A 23,303-nucleotide genomic window follows, 5' to 3' on the forward strand; every position below is an offset into this window, starting at 1 on the left:
TATTTAAATCTTTTTATTAAAGTATAAAAAGGAACAATATTCTGTACAACTGTAATTCTTAAATTAACAAAAATATATAAGGAGAACTCAGTATTTTATTGATTAGACTCAACACGGTCCATGTTTCGGCGAAGCTGCCTGCATCAGGGGTTTTGCAATGGTCACAAAATCCAAGGGTATCAAACAATCAGTGGAGAATTTACAGAAAAGACACTGACAAATGGCACAAGTACAAAGATAAAAGTGCCAAAAAATACTCCTGCTCTACAACAGAACATTTCCCTTCGTGGAAGTATTTTTTGGCACTTTTATCTTTTTACCCACACTGTTTGATGGCGTCTGTTCTGGAAATTAAGATTTTGCATTCTCCACTGATTGTTTGATACCCTTGGATTTTGAGATCATTGCAAGACCCCTGATGAAGGTGGCTTCACCGAAGTGCAGACTGTGTCAGGTCTGATCAATAAAATACTGAGAAGCTTGTTTTTGAAAGAGAAAAACATCTAAAAAGTGGCATAAAGCAGCATTTGGACATTTTTCCCACAAAAATGTCTAACTCCGTATTTTTGAAACATGTTTTGCAGATATTTATCTATGCAATATGTCTGCAGTTCGTCCAAATCACAAGGGGGCATGTCTATATTTATTTATTTAACACATTTATATCCCACATTTTCCCACTTAGTTGCAGGCTCAATGTGGCTTACACAATACCGGAGAGGCAGGCTCCAGTTCGATAAAATACAAAATCAACTTAAAAGAAGCATAAGTATAGAGCAACAAAGAAATAAAGAGGGGGTGGTGATAGAAGTCCAATACGGGCCATAGTTTTTCTGTGTCGCAGGAAGTAGAAAGTTAATTTGGGTCACGGGTATAGGCCTTCTTAAACAAGTTGGTTTTCAGTAATTTCCTGAAGTTGAGATGGTTATGAATAGATCTCAAAGTTTTGGGCAGAGCGTTCCACAGTTGTGTACTTATGTAAGAAAAGCTGGATGCATAAGTTGATTTGTATCTAAGACCATTTCAGTCTGGAAAATGCAAATTTAAGTAAGTGCGGGATAGGCTGGTACTGTTTCTGGGTGGTACAGTGGTGGAAATAAGTATTTGATCCCTTGCTGATTTTGTAAGTTTGCCCACTGACAAAGACATGAGCAGCCCATAATTGAAGGGTAGGTTATTGGTAACAGTGAGAGATAGCACATCACAAATTAAATCCGGAAAATCACATTGTGGAAAGTATATGAATTTATTTGCATTCTGCAGAGGGAAATAAGTATTTGATCCCCCACCAACCAGTAAGAGATCTGGCCCCTACAGACCAGGTAGATGCTCCAAATCAACTCGTTACCTGCATGACAGACAGCTGTCGGCAATGGTCACCTGTATGAAAGACACCTGTCCACAGACTCAGTGAATCAGTCAGACTCTAACCTCTACAAAATGGCCAAGAGCAAGGAGCTGTCTAAGGATGTCAGGGACAAGATCATACACCTGCACAAGGCTGGAATGGGCTACAAAACCATCAGTAAGACGCTGGGCGAGAAGGAGACAACTGTTGGTGCCATAGTAAGAAAATGGAAGAAGTACAAAATGACTGTCAATCGACAAAGATCTGGGGCTCCACGCAAAATCTCACCTCGTGGGGTATCCTTGATCATGAGGAAGGTTAGAAATCAGCCTACAACTACAAGGGGGGAACTTGTCAATGATCTCAAGGCAGCTGGGACCACTGTCACCACGAAAACCATTGGTAACACATTACGACATAACGGATTGCAATCCTGCAGTGCCCGCAAGGTCCCCCTGCTCCGGAAGGCACATGTGACGGCCCGTCTGAAGTTTGCCAGTGAACACCTGGATGATGCCGAGAGTGATTGGGAGAAAGTGCTGTGGTCAGATGAGACAAAAATTGAGCTCTTTGGCATGAACTCAACTCGCCGTGTTTGGAGGAAGAGAAATGCTGCCTATGACCCAAAGAACACCGTCCCCACTGTCAAGCATGGAGGTGGAAATGTTATGTTTTGGGGGTGTTTCTCTGCTAAGGGCACAGGACTACTTCACCGCATCAATGGGAGAATGGATGGGGCCATGTACCGTACAATTCTGAGTGACAACCTCCTTCCCTCCACCAGGGCCTTAAAAATGGGTCGTGGCTGGGTCTTCCAGCACGACAATGACCCAAAACATACAGCCAAGGCAACAAAGGAGTGGCTCAGGAAGAAGCACATTAGGGTCATGGAGTGGCCTAGCCAGTCACCAGACCTTAATCCCATTGAAAACTTATGGAGGGAGCTGAAGCTGCGAGTTGCCAAGCGACAGCCCAGAACTCTTAATGATTTAGAGATGATCTGCAAAGAGGAGTGGACCAAAATTCCTCCTGACATGTGTGCAAACCTCATCATCAACTACAGAAGACGTCTGACCGCTGTGCTTGCCAACAAGGGTTTTGCCACCAAGTATTAGGTCTTGTTTGCCAGAGGGATTAAATACTTATTTCCCTCTGCAGAATGCAAATAAATTCATATACTTTCCACAATGTGATTTTCCGGATTTAATTTGTGATGTGCTATCTCTCACTGTTACCAATAACCTACCCTTCAATTATGGGCTGCTCATGTCTTTGTCAGTGGGCAAACTTACAAAATCAGCAAGGGATCAAATACTTATTTCCACCACTGTAGATTTATGAGGTTTAACATATATCCAGGAACTTCGCCGTAAATAATCCTGTGGACCAGAGTGCAAACCTTGAAGGCAATATGTTCCTTGGTGGGAAGCCAGTGCAGTTTTTCACGAAGGGGTTTGGCACTTTCAAATTTTGATTTTGATATACCATCCCCATACAACATTTCCCCTTTGTATCCCTGTCCCTGTGTCCCCTCCATGCCCGTCATCTCCCCTCACTTCCTCCCTCACACCAATGTATCCCCTCTCCAACCCCACTCCAACCAGCTTCTCTCCCTTCCCCCTCCCCATCATCTGACTCTCTTGTCCTCCCTTTTGCTGTGTGTTCAGTATTTGACTCCCTCTTGCTTCATCCCCATGATTTGGCATCTCTCTTTCCCTTCCGTTCTTTCCCCTTCCCCCTTGTCTCCATACACCTGGAGCAGACTTCCTGAGTCAGTATGTCAAGCTCCATCTCTGGCCGTCTTCAAATCTAAGAAAAAACCCACCTTTTTGATGCTGCTTTTAACTCCTAACCCTTACTCACCTGTTCAGTATCCATGTTTTATCATTCCCACCTTAGTAATTCCCTTATCCTTTATTTGTTCTGTTTGTCTGTCCTAATTGGATTGTTAGCTCTGTCAAGCAGGGACTGTCTCTTCATGTCCAGTGTATAGCGCTGCGTATGTCTAGTAGCGCTATAGAAATCGTAAGTAGTAAGTGTGAAGTCTGGTGCAGAATTTGCTTGGCTTTCTAGATAAATCTTAATCCTGCCCTGGTTCCAACCAATCAATAATAGTGTACACCCCTGTTCTTCACCTTTCCCAATCATAGTCTAGGCAGGTACCTAGACCACATCAACCAAGAGGGGGCATGCGATGAAACTACAGTGTAGTAAATTTAAAACAAATCGGAGAAATTTTTCTTCACCCAACGTGTAATTAAACTCTGGAATTTGTTGCCGGAGAAAGTGGTGAAGGCGGTTAGCTTAGCAGAGTTTAAAAAGGGGTTGGACGGTTTCCTAAAGGACAAGTCCATAAACCGCTACTAAACGGACTTGGAAAACTCCAAAATTCCAGGAATAACATGTATAGAATGCTTGTACGTTTGGGAAGCTTGCCAGGTGCCCTTGGCCTGGATTGGCCGCTGTCGTGGACAGGATTCTGGGCTCGATGGAGCCTTGGTCTTTTCCCAGTGTGGCATTACTTATGTACTTATGTCCTCTACTTGGCTCACTTTTATTACATAGAGCAGTGATTTAACCTATTGTGATGTCATAGTGGCTCATTCCACCAATAAGAGCCAACCTCATTAGTGATGTCACAATGGCTTGATTGTATAGAATGTTTGTGCGTTTGGGAAGCTTGCCAGGTGCCCTTGGCCTGGATTGGCCGCTGTCGTGGACAGGATGCTGGGCTCGATGGACCCTTGGTCTTTTCCCAGTATGGCATTACTTATGTACTTATGTTACACAAGTCAGCCTCCTGAAGAAGTTCATTTTATGTGGGAAGTTTTTTTTTAATGTATTCCATCATGTTGATATAAAACATCACATTGGTAGAATATGACTTGTATTGAATCCATCTATGACTTTAATGTCAGATTTTATGTTACATTTTTCAAGATGGTAAAGCCTATCTTTGATGCTCTCCATGTACTGCATATCTTTCTATGGAAGTGCAAAATCACTGTTGACTTATTTTGGAGCCACTGGTAAAAAATCTCACTGGAAAGATTCATATACAAGTACTTTTGTTGCGTATAGAAGAAAGACAAATTTAAACTTGTTTGTTTCATATTTAGGATTCTTGACTGCCATGAGACAGGAGGTAACTCGAGCTCATAAAGGCTGGGCCCTTGATGCAGTCACACTCCATAATGAGATCCTAAAGCAAACTAAAGAAGAAATCACAGCACCCCCTGCAGTACGTATGATATGGGACAGCCCGATATGTCCTTGTTCACAGAGTCTCAGGAATGACAGTGTGTCACAAATTTTTATAAGCACTAGGAAAAAATTAATTTTGTTTAAAATAGTCTTCTGTTTCCATTTTAATATTTTGTCTGTTTTTACATTTTAACATTTTCTATAAATTGTTTTTAATATAAGGGGTCAGTATTCAGTGAGGTTTAAGTGGGCAGGAGAGGCTCCAGCCCATTTAAACCCCATTTAGCAGGCCATCCCCAGATATTCAGCTCCACATAACTGCATAATACCACTGAATATGAGGTTAAGACTCTTCAGCGTGGAAAAGAGATGGTTGAGGGGAGATATGATTGAGGTCTACAAAATCTTGAGCGGTGTAGAACGGGCAAAAGTGAATTGATTTTTCACGCTTTCAAAAAATGCAAAGACCAGGGGACATTCAATGAAGTTACATGGAAATACTTTTAAAACAAATAGGAGGAAATATTTTTTCACTTAGCGAATAGTTAAGCTCTGGAACTCGTTGCCAGCGGATGTAGTAACGGTGGTTGGCATATCTGGGTTTGGACAAGTTCCTGAAGGAAAGGTCCACAGTCTGTTATCAAGATAGGCATAGGGGAAGCTACTGGTTGCCCTGGGATTGGTAGCATGGAATGTTGCTACTATTTGAGTTTGTGCCAGGTACTTGTGACCTGGATTTCCCCTGTTGGAAACAGGATACTGGGCTAGATAGACCATTGGTCTGATTCATTATGGCTATTCTTATGTTCTTATGAATATCCCTTCTGACTGCTGTGGCACTGTGCAGCTAGTGCTAAGGATGGAGCTGGGGAGGAGCCGGAAGTTATTCAGGCACCAGCCATATTCAGTGCCTGCATACTGCACAACTGGGCAGGTTGATAAAACAACACAAAATACAGCCCTACCTTAGCCTACTTATCTATGTGGGTGCCTGCACTGAAAATTAGCCAGCACCTGCATAACTTCAGGTTGGTGGCTGACCTGGATATTCAGCCAATGCACGGACACGGCCCCAGCATGAAATATCTAGGTTATATTAAGCCTGCAGTAAGAACCTAAGAACTTTAACACCGCTGACAGCTTCAGGCTGAATATTGGACGACCAGGCTCTCACTTTTACAATGCTTATCCCTCTCTTCAGCAGTGATTAATTTTCCTGTTCCTACTGCTCAGACATTTTATTGTTCATCAATATCTTTGAATAATTAATTTTCCTGTTCTATGCTCTGTAACAAAGTAGTAAATAACTCAGAGGAACTAATTTCATACAACCCAAAACAAAGAGTAACAGATGAGGTTACAGTCATCCAGAACATGAATTGGGGTTTTAGCTGTGGAATGTAAGAAGAATGGACAGAGTGTTGCTGGTAGCTATGGGGATTAAAAAAGAGGATAGTGAAAGATAAGACAAGAAGCCCATGAGCCTTGTGCATTGTGATAGAGAAGGAGGATGTAAGATGAAGAACTCCATTTTTGACATGCTGAGAATAAAAGATGATGGAAGGACAACCCCAATGAGGCAGAAACTTTAAAATATACAAAACAAAGCTGAGTCATAATAGGATGATGTCATTGTGAATGTGATATTTAAAGCCAAAGAGATGGTCCAAGTCACCTAAGTGTAGCTGATCCCTTGAGAGGTTGGGTTCAGTACATATCCAAGAGCTACAGAAAGTTTTAGTTTTATACTACTACTTATAGTCCTGAGACTATCCCCATCAGAAACATACGTTAATTAGCAAGACAGCATTGGAAAGTTACCATTTATTCATTTGTATGTTGACATACAGAGAGACATCATGGGCAAAGTCCACATGTGGAGGAGTGGCCTAGTGGTTAGGGTGGTGGACTTTGGTCCTGGGGAACTGAGGAACTGAGTTTGATTCCCGGCACAGGCAGCTCCTTGTGACTCTGGGCAAGTCACTTAACCCTCCATTGCCCCATATAAGCCGCATTGAGCCTGCCATGAGTGGGAAAGCGCGGGGTACAAATGTAACAAAAATAAAATAGATACTATTGGAGATTCTACATGGAATGTTGCTACTATTGGAGATTCTACATGGAATGTTGCTATTCCATTAGCAACATTCCATGTAGAAGGCTGCGCAGGCTTCTGTTTCTGTGAGTCTGACGTCCTGCACGTACGTGCAGGACGTCAGACTCACAGAAGCAGAAGCCTGCGCGGCCACATTGGTGATCTGCAAGGGCCGACTTCTACATGGAATGTTGCAACATTCCATGTAGAATCTCAAATAGTAGTAGGAGGAGTGGCCTAGTGGTTAGGGTGGAGGACTTTGGTCCTGAGGAACTGAGTTTGATTCCCAGCACAGGCAGCTCCTTGTGACTCTGGGCAAGTCACTTAACCCTCCATTGCCCCATGTAAGCCGCATTGAGCCTGCCATGAGTGGGAAAGCGCAGGGTACAAATGTAACAATAAATAAACACACAGAATCAAAGCTGGATTTTTATATCTTTTCCAGACAAAGAAACATCATGTGATTTTTAACTAAAGCAGAAAGGATATTATCTTATCATACACGTTCTTTACCACATGCACCATTTTATTCTCAAATATTTTTGTAGCCTTCAGCAAGCCTAACTCCTAGAGTGAGGGAAACTCCCTCTAGATTAGAGGCTATTTTATTCTATTTTTCTAATACTTCTGGCTCTCAGATTAACCCTTGCTTTACCTATCTTCAGTTCCCTCCTTATGACCAAAGATTCTACAGAATTGCTGGTCAACTTTTACATGTTAATTGTTATTATTCAGCTGCTCTATCACCCAAATATATTATTTATTTATTTTACAGCTTTTATACCCCACAATTTCCCACCACTGGCAGGCTTAATGTGGCTTACAACATTTATTAAAAATAAATTTATTATCCTTATACACATACTATTCTTTCTTAAGTGCATGTTTAGATACATTTATGTTACCCATCCTGTGAAGAGCTTGATGCTCTTAAGGTAAAAAACCAGAGAATATATACACTTCACTTTTCAAAAGCTCTTATCTCATGTTCTTCAAATACAATCTTTGCCTATTGCAGGCTGAATTTCCCGACATCTTCAGGCAGTGCTCACAGGCAAAGGTATTAAGGTTTTGGTAGCCATGCTAGAATCTGTCATGCTTTCAAGTTCAGGGTTCCACTTCTAATCCTGAAACTTCAGCCACTGGGCAAGGAAAGTTGTTGGGTTTTACTCATGAGGTACTGTAGCTTCTGTTGCATTAGCCATAGCCCCCATCTCAGATCAGCAGGTTATATCTTCTTTCCTTCACTACACTTGAACTAGGTCTCACTATATCTGGAAAGCAGGGAGAATAAGTAAAGGATCGCTTGAAGTTAATAAAACAAAGAAGACATAAAGTTCATCCACGTGTCATCCACGTCGCTCATGCAGAACACTTTTATAGTGAATATATCTTTAAGAGCCACGACTAGCATCCCCACTGCACATGTGCAAGTGCCTTCCTGTCTGCTGTGAGAACACAGGACCATCTCCCTCTCTTCATCTGCTGTGAGGAGAGAATATACTGTTCAGCGGTGAGGTCTCTGAAGCCGGTGCCATCTGTGGTACCAGTGTCTACAGCCGTCCATGCTAGCACCCCCTCGAAGACGATGGAGGAAGCTTCACCGGAGTTGAGAGAGGAGTCTACACCTCGATGCCCTTCTAGACATGGACATGGTTCCTCTCTGTCGAAGCAGGCTCAGTCTCATCCCTCCCTTGAGGAGTTCTTTGCTGATACTGATAGAGTGCTCATGGGCGTCTGAGGAGGATCCGTGGTACTTCTTGGAGGAAGAGTCCTATTGAATCCTTTCTAACCCGAGGAAAGGAGAAAGTCTCCACCTGATAGCCTTTTCTTCCTAGCTTTCGTCAGAGAGATGGCAGCTGCTATCCCTTTTCATTTGGAGATAGTGAATGAGTCCAGGGCTGAGATGTTTGAGGTCCTGGACTACAACTCTCCTCCTAGAGAGGCTGTAATGGTCCTGCTTCACATTCAGGTAATAAACTGGGAGTCCCCTCTGTCAGTCCTTATCCCCCCCCAAGAAGATAGACACCATGTATCAGCTGCAGAGTTTCCCTGGGTTTGGCAGGCCACTGTTGCCTCATCGTTCTCCTCTGATGGTGGAGTCCACACTCAAAAGAACCAGGAGTTCTAGAGACTTTGCTTCGGCACCCCCAGACAGAGAAGCTCGAACTCTAGACTCTTTTGGTTGAAGATGTATCAGGCCTCTGTGCTCATCTCCTGAATAGTCATACCAGCTCTATATGAGCTTTTACTTGTGGAACTTTTTTCACAGTATGTCTGATTTGGCAGACTCTCTTCCACTGGAGCAGGCTGAATCTCTTCACCAGCTGGCCAATCAGCAGAAGATGTGTCGTACCTTTTTGGCCAGAGGCACTTATGATACCTTTGGTGTGGCATCCGTGATGTCTGCCGAGAATATAGCGATGCACAGACTCTCATGGCTTGGACCCCACAGTCCAGCAGAGATTGGCAGATGCCACATGCCAGGGGATAACCTTGTTGGAGAGAAGGTGGAGGAGGTTGCTGACCTCATAAAGAAGCATACTGATACAATTGATACTTTCCATATCATCATGCTGATCAAGCCATAGACTGGTGGGTTGTGTCCATCTACCAGCAGGTGGAGATAGAGAGCAAACTTTTGCCTCCCTATATGTGGTCATGTGCTGCCGGAAACTCCTCAGTATGTTCTCTATCTCAGCAGGTGGTGGTCACACACAGCAGCAGCTCTGGCTAGGCCTCCCAGCCTAATTTTTAGGTTTTGTTGAGTGCCTGGGGTTGAGGGCTCTTCTTGAGCAAGTGCAAACCTGGTGGCGCCAGGTCCCTCCTTTTCTCCCCCCTCCCGCTGGCTCCGTTAAAAAAAAAAAAAAAAAATTTTGAACGTCCTTAAAGGCGTTTATTTCGACGTTTATTTAAACGTTTATTGCAGCTACTCACTGGGACACCAGGTCGTTACAGCTCGGAGCGGAAAGCAGGTAATTTTTACCTTTTTATAGCGGGCAGGGGGTTCCCCGATTGATCTCCACGTGGCCTATGGCGTCGGAGAGAGTCGCTCCCCGGATCGCTTGGGCGCTTCTAGAGGGGATTCGGGGGTCTTGAAGTCTGATTCGCCCTTGTTGGGTGACAGTTTCGTGACCGATGAGTGTCCCGGTCCTTCCTCCGGTGTGGCGGTTTTTCCCGCCATAAACGCCCATCCCCCGCTGCTCGCCTCTGCCATCTTGGCCGGCCACGCGGCTCGGACGGCTTCTTCTTGGGCCGCCCTTGAGGTAGGAGACATTAATGCCATGAACGCCCTTAATTTGGGCAACGGCACAAAAGCGGCTAAAGTTAAGCGCCGTTCTTCCCGCGCGGCTCCTTCGCGGAGTGTCGCGCCAGACGCCATCTTGGATGCGCAGCATGTCTCTCCCCCGCTCTTGTGAGCGCCGGTTGAGGGTGCGTCTAGGGCTGTAGCCCAGGCTGCGGAAGTGCACAGTCTGGGGGGTTTCTCCCCCGAGTTTGTTTTGCTGCTGCATCAGGCCTTCCTTATGCAAAACGCTGCCCCTGCTCCCTCGTCTGGTAAAGAGGTTGAGGCCCCCGGAGGTAAACGCCCTCGGGTTGATTCCCAGGCCTTGGAGGACTTTGTCTCCTCCGATGTAGATGAGGGCAGCGTATCTGAGTTCTCCCAACGGTCCTTTGCGGATTCCTTGGAGGAGACGGATCCCCGCTCGGATGGAGCGGATGACCCCTCTGCAGCGCGGCTCTTTAGCTCAGAGGATTTGCCCAACCTGTTAGTGCAGGCCATGGGCATTTTGAAGATTTCCTCTCCGGAGGACGTCTCTCCCTCAGCCCCTGTTGGCTCTGCCATTATGCTGGGGACGAAGCGCCCGCCTAGAACCTTCCACGTGCATGATGCCATGCACACCTTAATTTCGGCTCAATGGGATGTCCCGGAAGCGAGCCTTAAAGTGGCTAGGGCTATGTCCCGCCTCTATCCTTTGCCTGAAAGTGAACGTGAGGCCTATCTGTGGCCTACCGTGGATTCTTTAATCACTGCGGTGACTAAGAAAACGGCATTGCCGGTGGAAGTTGGCACGGCCCTAAAGGACGCCCAAGACAGAAGATTGGAGGCGGCCTTAAGGTCGTCCTTTGAGGCGGCTGCTTTAAGTTTGCAGGCCTCAGTTTGCGGCTCCTATGTGGCCAGGGCGTGCCTGACTATGGTGCAGCGGGCTTCCCCCTCGGATCATTCCTTGAGGGCTGATTGGCCGGCCCTGGAATCGGGCTTAGCCTATTTGGCAGACTTGCTGTATGATGTCTTGAGGGCCTCAGCTAAGGGCATGGCTCAGACAATCTCTGCGCGGCGGTGGCTTTGGCTGAAGCATTGGTCTGCTGACCACGCCTCTAAATCCCGCCTGGCTAGATTGCCTTTTAAAGGCAAGCTGCTCTTTGGGGTCGAGCTGGACAAAATCGTGACCGATCTCAGCACGTCTAAGGGCAAGAAGTTACCAGAGGTCAGGGCTCGGGCTAGTATTCGCCCCGGTACCTCCAGAGGACGGTTTCAGGAAGCCCGTCGGTACCGCCCGGGCAGGTCGGGCTCCTCTGCCCCCTCTTCCTTCAAGAGGAACTTCTCCCCCAAGCAGCATTCCTTTCGCAGAGACTGCCGTCCCGGAGGTGCTCCCTCCGGTCCTCCCCCAGGGTCTCGTACCCAATGACGGGGCCTTGGTCCACGCCCCGGTGCAGATTGGAGGACGGCTGTCCTCGTTTCTGGGCGAGTGGACCACAATAACTTCAGACGCTTGGGTGCTGGAAGTCATCAGAGACGGCTACAAGCTAGAGTTCTGCCAACCCTTAAGAGACGGGTTTGTACTCTCTCCCTGCAAGTCTCCGGTCAAAGCTGTGGCAGTGCAGCAGACCTTGGACAACCTGATCCGCCTGGGTGCGGTCGTTCCGGTGCCAGAAAATCAGCTTGGCAAGGGGCGTTACTCCATTTACTTTGTGGTACCAAAGAAAGGAGGTTCTGTACGGCCTATCCTCGACCTCAAAGGGGTCAATCGGGCCTTGAAAGTTCGGCACTTTCGCATGGAGACTCTCCGCTCTGTTATAGCGGCAGTGAAGGCAGGGGAGTACCTGGCATCCTTGGACATCAAGGAAGCGTACTTGCATATTCCCATCTGGCCTCCTCATCAACGCTTTCTGCGTTTTGCAGTCCTGGGCCGACACTTCCAGTTCAGAGCCCTCCCGTTCGGGTTGGCTACTGCTCCGCGGACCTTCTCCAAAGTAATGGTGGTCATCGCGGCCTTCCTGAGGAAGGAAGGAGTACAAGTCCATCCTTATCTGGACGACTGGTTGATCCGAGCCCCCTCTTATGCAGAGTGCGGCAAAGCTGTGAACCGGGTGGTTGCTCTTTTGAGCTCCCTGGGGTGGATCATCAACTGGGAGAAAAGCCAGCTGCGCCCAACTCAGTCCCTGGAGTATCAGGGAGTTCGATTCGACACCCAAGTGGGCAGAGTGTTCCTGCCAGACAATCGGATTGTCAAGCTTCAGGCTCAGGTGGACCAGTTCCTAGTAGCCTCTCCTCTTCGGGCTTGGGACTATGTGCAGCTGTTGGGCTCCATGACGGCCACGATGGAAGTAGTGCCCTGGGCCAGGGCTCATATGAGACCACTACAACACTCTCTGCTGCAGCGCTGGACTCCGATGTCGGAGGATTATGCTGTGCGCCTTCCCTTGGACCCAGCAATTCGCAAGGCGATGAGCTGGTGGACGCAGACAGACAAGTTGTCTGCAGGAATGCCTCTGGTGACCCCGGAGTGGATTGTCGTCACGACGGACGCCTCTTTGTCGGGCTGGGGAGCCCACTGCTTGGGAAGGACAGCGCAGGGGCTCTGGTCTCCTGCAGAGGCAAAGTGGTCTATCAACCTCCTGGAACTCAGAGCCATTCGGTTGGCGCTTTTGGAGTTCATCCCGGTACTGGCGATGAAGCCTGTACGGGTCCTGTCGGACAATGCCACGGCTGTGGCCTATGTCAACCGCCAAGGAGGTACCAAGAGCGCCCCTCTAGCCAAGGAGGCCAGGAATCTATGCCAGTGGGCGGAAGCGAACCTGGAACAGCTGTCAGCAGCCCACATTGCCGGAGTCATGAATGTCAAGGCGTACTTTCTCAGTCGCCATACCTTGGAGCCCGGAGAGTGGCAGCTATCTGCTCAGGCGTTCTTGGACATCACGAAGCGCTGGGGCCAGCCGAGCCTAGATCTGATGGCGTCATCGGCCAATTGCCAAGTGCCGCGCTTTTTCAGCAGAGGACGGGACCCTCGATCCCTGGGAGTAGATGCTCTTCTCCAACAGTGGCCGACACAAGAGCTTCTCTATGTGTTCCCGCCCTGGCCCATGTTGGGCAGGGTGCTAGACCGGGTGGCAAAGCATCCGGGCCGGATAATCCTGGTGGGTCCGGATTGGCCCAGACGTCCCTGGTATGCGGACTTGATCAGGCTCTCAGTCGACGATCCTCTGCGGCTGCCAGTGGAGCAGGGCCTGTTACATCAGGGTCCCGTGGTGATGGAGGATCCCTCCCCCTTTGGTCTTACGGCCTGGCTATTGAGCGGCAGCGGCTGAGAAAGAAGGGCTTCTCAGACAAGGTCATCGCCACTATGCTGAGAGCGAGGAAGCGCTCTACTTCTACGGCTTACGCCAGGGTTTGGCGTACCTTTGCAGCGTGGTGTGCAGCAGGCTCACTTTCTCCCTTCACTGCTCCAATTTCTTCAGTGTTGGCGTTCCTGCAAGAAGGTCTGGAGAAAGGCCTGTCGCTCAGTTCCCTTAAAGTCCAGGTAGCGGCTCTGGCTTGCTTCAGGGGCCGCCTGAAGGGTGCTTCCCTGGCTTCGCAGCCAGATGTGGTGCGTTTTCTCAAGGGAGTTAATCACCTGCGCCCTCCTCTGCATTCAGTGGTGCCTGCGTGGAATCTCAACCTGGTGCTAAGAGCCTTGCAGAAGCCGCTTTTTGAACCCTTGTCGAGGGCATCTCTGAAAGACCTGACGTTGAAAGCAGTCTTTTTGGTGGCTATCACTTCAGCCAGAAGAGTTTCCGAGCTCCAGGCACTCTCATGTCGAGAGCCTTTTCTGCAGTTCACTGAGGCAGGAGTGACTATTCGCACAGTGCCTTCCTTCCTGCCCAAGATTGTTTCTCGCTTCCATGTGAATCAGCAGCTCTGTCTCCCTTCCTTTCGTAGGGAGGACTACCCAGAGGAATACTCTGCTCTTAAATATCTGGATGTGAGACGAGTCATCATCAGATACTTGGAAGTGACCAATGATTTCCGGAAATCGGATCATCTGTTTGTCCTGTTTGCAGGTCCTCGTAAGGGTCTGCAGGCTGCTAAGCCTACAGTGGCAAGATGGGTCAAGGAAGCCATTGCAGCGGCTTATGTGGCCGCGGGGAAGGTGCCGCCTATCCAGCTGAAGGCTCACTCCACTAGAGCTCAGGCGGCCTCGATGGCAGAGGCCGGGTCCGTCTCATTGGAAGAGATATGCAAGGCGGCAACTTGGGCATCGGCCCATACCTTCTCAAAGCCTTACCGCTTCACTGTGGCTGCTCGGGCGGAGGCCCGGTTTGGAGTTTCAGTGTTGCGGTCAGGGATTTCAATGTCCCGCCCTGGGTGAGTACTGCTTCGGTACATCCCACCAGTCTATGGATTGATCAGCATGATGATATGGAAGGTAAAATTGTGTATCATACCTGATAATTTTCTTTCCATTAATCATAGCTGATCAATCCATAGTCCCTCCCAGATATCTGTATTGGTTATATTCTGGTTGCATTTCAGGTTCAAGTTTAGTCTTCAGTTCCTGTTCAGGAGGACTTCGTGTTCAAGTTTTTCAATGGATTCTTCAAGAGTTGAGACGAATTTGTGTTACAGTGAGCTGCTGCATTCCTCTCCCCTCCGTTTTATGGGGCTGGATTGAGACATAAATTCTGCCGGCGCTCCCTCCCGCTTCGTGCGGCTGTAGGGCAGCTTTGTACCCCTCCCGCTTCGGCGGTGTTAGGGTCAGTCAGCTCCTCCCGCGGTTGCGGTTGCAGGATAAGCCAGATCCCCCCGCATCGGCGGGTGTGGTGTCCCTCCCCCGCTCCGCGGGGATGAGCTGGACGGATTCCCCTCCCCCACTTGTGTGGGGATGACCTGGGTTAATTCCCCTCCCCCGTTTCAGCGGTGGTGAGCTGGGCAGAGTGTCCCTTTGTGGGTGTAATTCTCTAAGTGCTGAGTCCTGCGGATGGAGCTTTGATATCGACATACTGAGGAGTTTCCGGCAGCACATGACCACATATAGGGAGGCAAAAGTTTGCTCTCTATCTCCACCTGCTGGTAGATGGACACAACCCACCAGTCTATGGATTGATCAGCTATGATTAATGGAAAGAAAATTATCAGGTATGATACATAATTTTACCTTCTCCCACCGGACGCCTTCTGCACCCTCCTCGTCTAGGAGGTTTTTGGGCAAGATGAAGAGAGCTCCCTACTACTCTTAGAGGTGTAGGTATGATTCTTCTTCTCAGCAGCCTCAGCAGCAGTGTATTTGTTCTTGTCAACAACATGCATCTAAGGCCCAGCCAGCTCCCCAATCAAAACAGGGGACGAGTTTTTGATTGGCTACAGCAGAGCATAATCAGGTCAAAAGCAGCTGAGAGGTCAAGAGATATTGCAAGTACAGCTTTGTGTTTGTCAGTGTAGGAAGGAGTAAATCTCATTTAGAATGACTGTTAAAACTGTCTCAATGCTGTAGTGTGGCCTAAATCCAGATTGTTTAGGGCGAAGGGCAAGAGTTTTACTACTAAAGGTAGATAGTTAGGTGAACAAGATGTTTTTTTAAACTTTAGAAAGAAAATACAGGATGGTAGTGAGCCGAGATTTGTTGATCCAAGCGTGATTTCTTTAATAGAGGACGAACTACTGCAGATTTCCAGGACATGGGTTACTGGTCTATAATTGGAAGCTACACTTTGGCTTGTCTAGCTATCCTTTGGAATGGGAGTCAGGATAACGTTACCATTTTGAGAAGGGAATGAACCCTGAGATAACATTAAAGTGAGGTGTTGGGGTGTAAATAACATAGGAATAAAGTAGGAGCTGATTTGAGGAGGTAAGTAGGACATACTTTAAGTAAACATTGTGATCTGATATATTTGTATAGGAAGTGTTTGACCTGATCAGTTGAGAATGGGTGAAATATTGACCAGATTCTGTTTGTGAGCATAAGGGTGATTGACCATGTAGAGGTTTAGTTAGTTGAGTGCAGTTGGGGGCCCTTTTACAAAGGCGCACTGAGAAATGGCCTACAGTAGTGTAGACGCATGTTTTGGGCATGGACAGAATAATTTTTCTGCACACGTGTAAAAAAATGCCTTTTTAAAATTTTTGCCGAAAATGGGCATGCGGCAAAATGAAAATTGCCATGCGTCCATTTTGCGTCTGAGACCTTACCGCCAGCCATTGACCTAGCAGCAAAGTCTCACGCGGAAACTGGGTGGTAATGACCTATATGCGTCAAATGGCACTTGGTGTGCGTCCAAAGATAAAAATTATTTTTCAGATGCACATATCGGACGTGTGCCAAAAATGAAATTACCACAAGAGCCATGCGGTACCCAGGTAGTAACTCCGTTTTGGCAGCTTAGTAAAAGGGCCCCTTGATGATTTCCTTCCAATTAAGTTTAAATATGAGACTACTGTGGTCCAATCAAGGATCTTGCCAGGTATTTGTGACCTGGATTGGCCACTGTTGGAAACAGGATGCTGGGCTTGATGGACCTTTGGTCTTTCCCAGTATGGCAATACTTATGTACTTAACTGGAGACCATAGTGGTTCAGATATAAGAACATTGATTAGGTCTCTAAATATGGTGGCTAGAATATCTAATTGGTTTATGGACTCCTAAGGAAGGTGGTTGCACCGAAACATGACTCATGTCAAGTCCTTTTTCAAGTTTCTACAATAAAAAGTGGCTATATTTAGACTATTTGCTTATCTGTCTGATATTTCCAATTGTGTACTGTCAATCTTCGTACTTTGTGGGCTATCTTTTTTTTTCTCCTTTGCTTATTTGGGGGTAATTTTTTACAGATTAACTGGCTGTGCTGCAGCTCTGTCTGTACATTTTAGACTTAGCAGCTCTGTCTCTGAATCTCCCCCACAAATTCAAACTTAGTGGGTGTGACCTGATTCTCTGTTAGAGGGGCAGCCTTCTATACCAGTTTTTCTTGAGAAATCCATCTTTTTTACAGATTAACTGGCTGTGCTGCAGCTCTGTCTGTACATTTTAGACTTAGCAGCTCTGTCTCTGAATCTCCCCCACAAATTCAAACTTAGTGGGTGTGACCTGATTCTCTGTTAGAGGGGCAGCCTTCTATACCAGTTTTTCTTGAGAAATCCATCTTTTTTACAGATTAACTGGCTGTGCTGCAGCTCTGTCTGTACATTTTAGACTTAGCAGCTCTGTCTCTGAATCTCCCCCACAAATTCAAACTTAGTGGGTGTGACCTGATTCTCTGTTAGAGGGGCAGCCTTCTATACCAGTTTTTCTTGAGAAATCCATCTTTTTTACAGATTAACTGGCTGTGCTGCAGCTCTGTCTGTACATTTTAGACTTAGCAGCTCTGTCTCTGAATCTCCCCCACAAATTCAAACTTAGTGGGTGTGACCTGATTCTCTGTTAGAGGGGCAGCCTTCTATACCAGTTTTTCTTGAGAAATCCATCTTTTTTACAGATTAACTGGCTGTGCTGCAGCTCTGTCTGTACATTTTAGACTTAGATCCCTCCCACCCACCCCTCTACCCACCCACCCCTAGGGTGATAGTTCTTATATACCCTCCCAAGCAACCTAATCTGCCTGCAGATAACTGCTCTGTCTCTGTGTTCAGGCTCTTCACCTCCTTTCCTCCCACATTTTTCAAACATAGTGGGTGTGACTTGTTCTTACTGGGCAGTGCCTACCTGCCTGCTGCCTACCATTCCAGTTTTAAGCCTCTAATCCAGCTCTGCCGTTCTATCTATCGCTTAACACCTCAGTCACTACATATATACCCATAACACCTCAGTTACTACTTATGGCCCCTTTACACATTCTCTTCCTTGCCCTGTCCCTTCCTAATCTTTTTCCCCTCCCCCTACCGCTGTCTACCACTGGAACTCACTGCCCACCCATGTCCTCTCCCATCTTGCTCACTACTGCAATACCCTACTCACCCCCGTCCCTCACCACCTCACCATCTCTCCTGTCCCCCTCCTCCTTCCTAGCTCTCAACCTTCAACACTTCCTTCCTGCCATTAACCCATCCCCATTCCTCCTAAGCGCATCCCGTCTTCGTCGCCTTCGTCGCCCTACCTCCCCCACCCTCCTCCGCACTCTCTTGCTCCTCCTCCTGCTATCCGCAGGAGACATCAATCCCAATCCAGGTCCCCCACACCTGTCTTCGTCCTATCCATGCAAACGTTTCCGGGATGTCTCCAATCTCATATCTATTCCCCTCCTCCCCCCCTCTTCCCTCCCCTTCTCATGTGCACTGTGGAATGCCCACTCGGTCTGCAACAAACTTCCCTTCACCCACGATCTCTTCATCTCTCATTCCCTTCACCTGCTTGCCCTAACTGAAACCTGGCTCTCCCCTGACGACTCTGCCTCAGTTGCGGCTCTATGCCATGGAGGCTATCTCTTCTCCCATACTCCCCGCCTAGTTGGCCGTGGAGGAGGCGTCGGGTTACTACTCTCGCCCTCCTGTAGCTTCCAACCCCTCCTCCTACCACAGTCTCACTGCTTCTCATCCTTTGAAGTCCACTCCATCCGTCTATTCTACCCGTTGCCACTCAGAGTGGCAGTCATTTACCGCCCCCCTGATAAATCCCTCCCTTCCTTCCTCACCGACTTCGATGCCTGGCTTTCTGTTTTTCTTGAACCCTCATCTCCATCCCTCATTCTCGGAGACTTCAACATACACGTTGATGACCTGTCCAACTCTCACGCTTCTCAGTTCCTCACTCTAACATCATCCTTCAACCTCCAGCTTTGTTCCACCACCCCTACTCACCGTGATGGCCATTGCCTTGACCTCGTCCTCTCCTCTTCCGGCTCACCCTCCAATTTCCACACCTCAGCTCTTCCTGTCTCTGATCATCACCTGATCACCTTCACACTTCTTCACCCTCCCCCTCAGCCCCGCCCAACATTAACCACTACTTCCAGGAATCTCCAGATTATTGACCCTCCCACCTTATCATCTAGTATTTCTAATCTCCTCCCCTCCATCATGTCCTCCGAGTCTGTTGACGAGGCTGTCTCCGCTTACAATGCCACTCTCTCCTCTGCTCTGGACACCCTTGCACCATCCACCTCCCGTCCCACAAGGCGTACTAATCCCCAGCCCTGGCTGACCCCTTGCATCCGTTACCTTCGCTCCTGCGCCCGATCTGCTGAACGCCTCTGGAGGAAATCTCGCACCCATTCAGATTTCCTTCACTACAAATTCATGCTATCCTCCTTCCAGTCCTCACTATTCCTTGCCAAACAGGACTATTACACCCAATTGACTAATTCTCTCAGCTCTAACCCTCGTCGTCTCTTCGCCACCCTTAACTCCCTCCTCAAAGTGCCCTCCGCTCCCACCCCCCCGTCACTCTCTCCTCAATCACTGGCTGACTACTTCCGCGACAAGGTGCAAAAGATCAACCTTGAGTTCACTACCAAGCCACCTCCTCCTCTTCACCCTTCAACCCTCTCCCTCAACCAACCAACCCAGACCTCTTTCTCCTCCTTTCCTGATATCTCCGAGGAGGAAACCGCCCGCCTTCTTTCCTCCTCAAAATGCACCACTTGTTCCTCTGATCCCATCCCCACCAACTTACTTAACACCATCTCTCCTACTATCACCCCCTCCATCTGTCATATCCTCAACCTCTCTCTCTCCACTGCAACTGTCCCCGACACCTTCAAGCATGCTGTAGTCACGCCACTCCTCAAAAAACCATCACTAGACCCTACCTGTCCCTCCAACTACCGCCCCATCTCCCTCCTACCCTTCCTCTCCAAGACACTTGAGCGCGCAGTCCACAGCCGCTGCCTTGATTTTCTCTCCTCTCATGCCATCCTTGATCCGCTTCAATCCGGTTTTCGCCCTCTTCACTCGACAGAAACAGCACTTTCTAAAGTCTGTAATGACCTGTTCCTTGCCAAATCCAGAGGCCACTACTCCATCCTCATCCTCCTGGATCTATCCGCTGCTTTTGACACTGTCAATCATGACTTACTTCTTGCCACACTGTCCTCATTTGGGTTCCAGGGCTCTGTCCTCTCCTGGTTCTCCTCCTATCTCTCCCACCGCACCTTCAAAGTTCACTCTCATGGATCTTCCTCCACCCCCATCCCCTTATCTGTTGGTGTTCCTCAGGGATCAGTCCTTGGACCCCTTCTCTTCTCAATCTACACCTCTTCCCTGGGCTCCCTGATCTCATCTCATGGTTTCCAGTATCATCTCTATGCTGATGACACCCAACTGTATCTCTCCACACCAGACATCACCGCGGAGACCCAGGCAAAGGTATCGGCCTGCTTATCCGACATTGCTGCCTGGATGTCCAACCGCCACCTGAAACTGAACATGTCCAAGACCGAGCTTATCGTCTTTCCACCAAAACCCACTTCTCCTCTTCCTCCACTTTCTATCTCAGTTGATAACACCCTCATCCTCCCCGTCTCATCTGCCCGCAACCTCGGAGTCATCTTTGACTCCTCTCTTTCCTTCTCTGCGCATATCCAGCAGATAGCCAAGACCTGTCGCTTCTTCCTCTTTAACATCAGCAAAATTCGCCCTTTCCTCTCTGAACACACCACCCGAACTCTCGTCCACGCTCTCATTACCTCTCGCCTGGACTACTGCAACTTACTCCTCACCGGCCTCCCACTTAGCCATCTATCCCCCCTTCAGTCTGTTCAGAACTCTGCTGCACGTCTCATATTCCGCCAGAACCGATATACTCATATCACCCCTCTCCTCAGGTCACTTCACTGGCTTCCGATCAGATACCGCATTCAATTCAAGCTTCTCCTTCTTACCTACAAATGCACTCAGTCTGCTGCCCCTCACTACCTCTCTACCCTCATCTCCCCTTACGTTCCCGCCCGTAACCTCCGTTCACAGGATAAATCCCTCCTCTCAGTACCCTTCTCCACCACCGCCAACTCCAGGCTCCGCTCATTCTGCCTCGCCTCACCCTATGCTTGGAACAACCTTCCTGAACCCTTACGCCAAGCCCCCTCCCTGCCCATCTTCAAGTCTTTGCTTAAAGCCCACCTCTTCAATGCTGCGTTCGGCACCTAACCCTTACCGTTCAGTGAATCCAGACTGCCCCAATTTGACTGCCCCGATCGGACCGACCGTTCACTTGTCTATTAGATTGTAAGCTCTTTGAGCAGGGACTGTCTCTCTTTGTTAAATTGTACAGCGCTGCGTAACCCTAGTAGCGCTCTAGAAATGTTAAGTAGTAGTAGTAGTAGTAATTTCATAACCGTGTACCATCTGCAAAAAGTCCCGAAAGCTGCCTTTTTTTAAGCCTATTTAATAAAGGCAACTTAGACCCCTCTGTAAAATAGGCTCCCGGAAGCAGCCCAAATAGCGTGCAAATAGTCAAATATATATTTATATACCTGCTGCAAGGAAAGTATAAATGTGTGTATAAGCCCTGCATATTTTATAGTACATTACCCAGACTGTGTCCCAGGAATGCCTATATGCAGTGAGAATATAAATACAAACTATTTTTTGACACATTTATTTGGCCACATAACTTTATAAAAGTCCTCCTCTGCATGTAAAACAAGGTTTTATACAGGAAAAATGCTTCATAAAACTACCACAAGAGTTTGTGCCAATGCAAGTTATTTGTTTATTTATTAGGTTTTATTTACCACCTTTTGGAAGACATTCACCCAAGGTGGTATACAGCAAGAATAACCAGGACATAGGTAGTATGCAATAAAAGCAGTAAAACAACAATACATAGAAACATAGAATATGACGGCAGATGAGGGCCCATCCTCAGTAACCACTAACTCTTCATTTCCTAAGGGATCCCACATGCCTGTCCCATGCTTTCTTAAATTCTGACACAGTCCTCATCTCCACTGCCTCCACCAAGAGGCCATTCCATGCATCCACCACCCTTTTGGTGAAAGAGTATTTTCTTAGATTCTTCCTAAGTTATAACATAGAACGCTATTTCCAATGTCATTGAAACATCTGAATAGACAGTGCAGGGGAAGGTGGAACATATGGACAAATCAGAGTAACAGGAGTTTAATAAGCGTGACTAATTTAAGGAAGGAAATTGATCATGAGTTTATAAAAGTTATATATATATTGTAAGCTTAGCCTGCCCTTTGGTACATGAATTTTGGCCACTAAGAGGAAGACAGTTTTCAACCAGGAACCTGTATAAATTCATTGGTATTATACTTCTTCAAACAGTCTTAAAAGTGCCTGTAGTGTTTGCAGCCCTTTACAATGGAAAGATACATTTTCTTTGTCTTTCCTCTTTCCTGTTAATGATTGATTTCCATCATGCAGTTCTGATCTTCCAGTTAAATTGCAGTCTGTTCCCTCTCTTTCTTACAGGAAGGAGTATATATTTATGGACTATACTTAGATGGAGCTGGGTGGGACAGACGGAATGGAAGACTCACCGAGTCTACGCCAAAGGTTCTGTTCACTACTCTTCCTGTAGTACACATGTTTGCTATTAGTATAACTGATAGCAAGGACACCAAACTCTACACCTGCCCTGTGTACAAGAAACCACGGAGAACCGATCTGACCTATGTTACTGCCATCTTTCTGAAAACCAACCAGCCGGCAGACCACTGGATACTTCGGGGAGTGGCCCTTCTGTGTGACATCAAGTAAATCAATTCGTTCAAGCCATACTGAAATGCTACAAAACCCCTCTAATTTACCAGTCACTTGCTCTAATTTTAGTTTGACTTTCCTGACAATGTACTCAAGTTCCATTGGCATTATTGTGATTTATGCAGGCTTCTTTTATTGCTTGTCTATTGTATGCTACAGTGTAACAACAGGGTTGAAATGACACTTGTAAATGGATTTCTGTCTGATTCATCACCAGAAGTTAGCACTGGTTTCAGGTTATCTTTGTAGTCGTGCAACTTTTTAAAATGTTCAGACTAATGATATACTCATTAAACATATTGAAGAATAAACCTGTGAAAAAGTGAAATTGATTAAAAACAAACACTAGCGTTTCAGCAGTTTAGTGACATGGCTTTCCACGTCACACACATATGAAACGCACTTTTACTCTCCCAACTGGAGATACAATTCTCCTCACGGTACAGTGTCAAACAGTGCCGTAACTCCAGGTGGGCCTGTGGCACCCCACATCAACATCTCTCCTCCTTCGTGGCGTCCCGGCATCTTCCCACCCATTGCTGAACCCCGTCCCTTCTTGGTGTACCTTACAAGCATCCTCGGCGCCTGCAGTGAATCCATTATTGCTGTCTGCAGGCTTCCATCGGCCGGGTCCCGCCCTCGCCTTTATCATTTCCTGTCTGGTGGGGTAGGGCCAGCACAGACAGCAATAATGGAATCACTGCAGACACCAGGGATGCCTGTAAGGTACACCAGG

General features: G+C 47.4%; 1 protein-coding gene across 1 annotated transcript in view; it reads left to right on the top strand.

Annotated features, from left to right (window-relative positions):
- DNAH8 (dynein axonemal heavy chain 8) overlaps nucleotides 1-22,813 on the top strand; it is a 1,267,128-nt gene extending 1,244,315 nt beyond the window's left edge. The window contains 2 exon segments of the mRNA XM_030199255.1: nucleotides 4,468-4,589; nucleotides 22,277-22,813. Coding sequence (XP_030055115.1) covers nucleotides 4,468-4,589; nucleotides 22,277-22,564 — 410 coding nt within the window. The 3' untranslated portion in view covers nucleotides 22,565-22,813.
- The last annotated feature ends 490 nt before the right edge of the window (nucleotides 22,814-23,303 follow it).

This window comes from Microcaecilia unicolor, chromosome 3, assembly GCF_901765095.1.
Source record: "Microcaecilia unicolor chromosome 3, aMicUni1.1, whole genome shotgun sequence".
Taxonomy (NCBI): domain Eukaryota; kingdom Metazoa; phylum Chordata; class Amphibia; order Gymnophiona; family Siphonopidae; genus Microcaecilia; species Microcaecilia unicolor.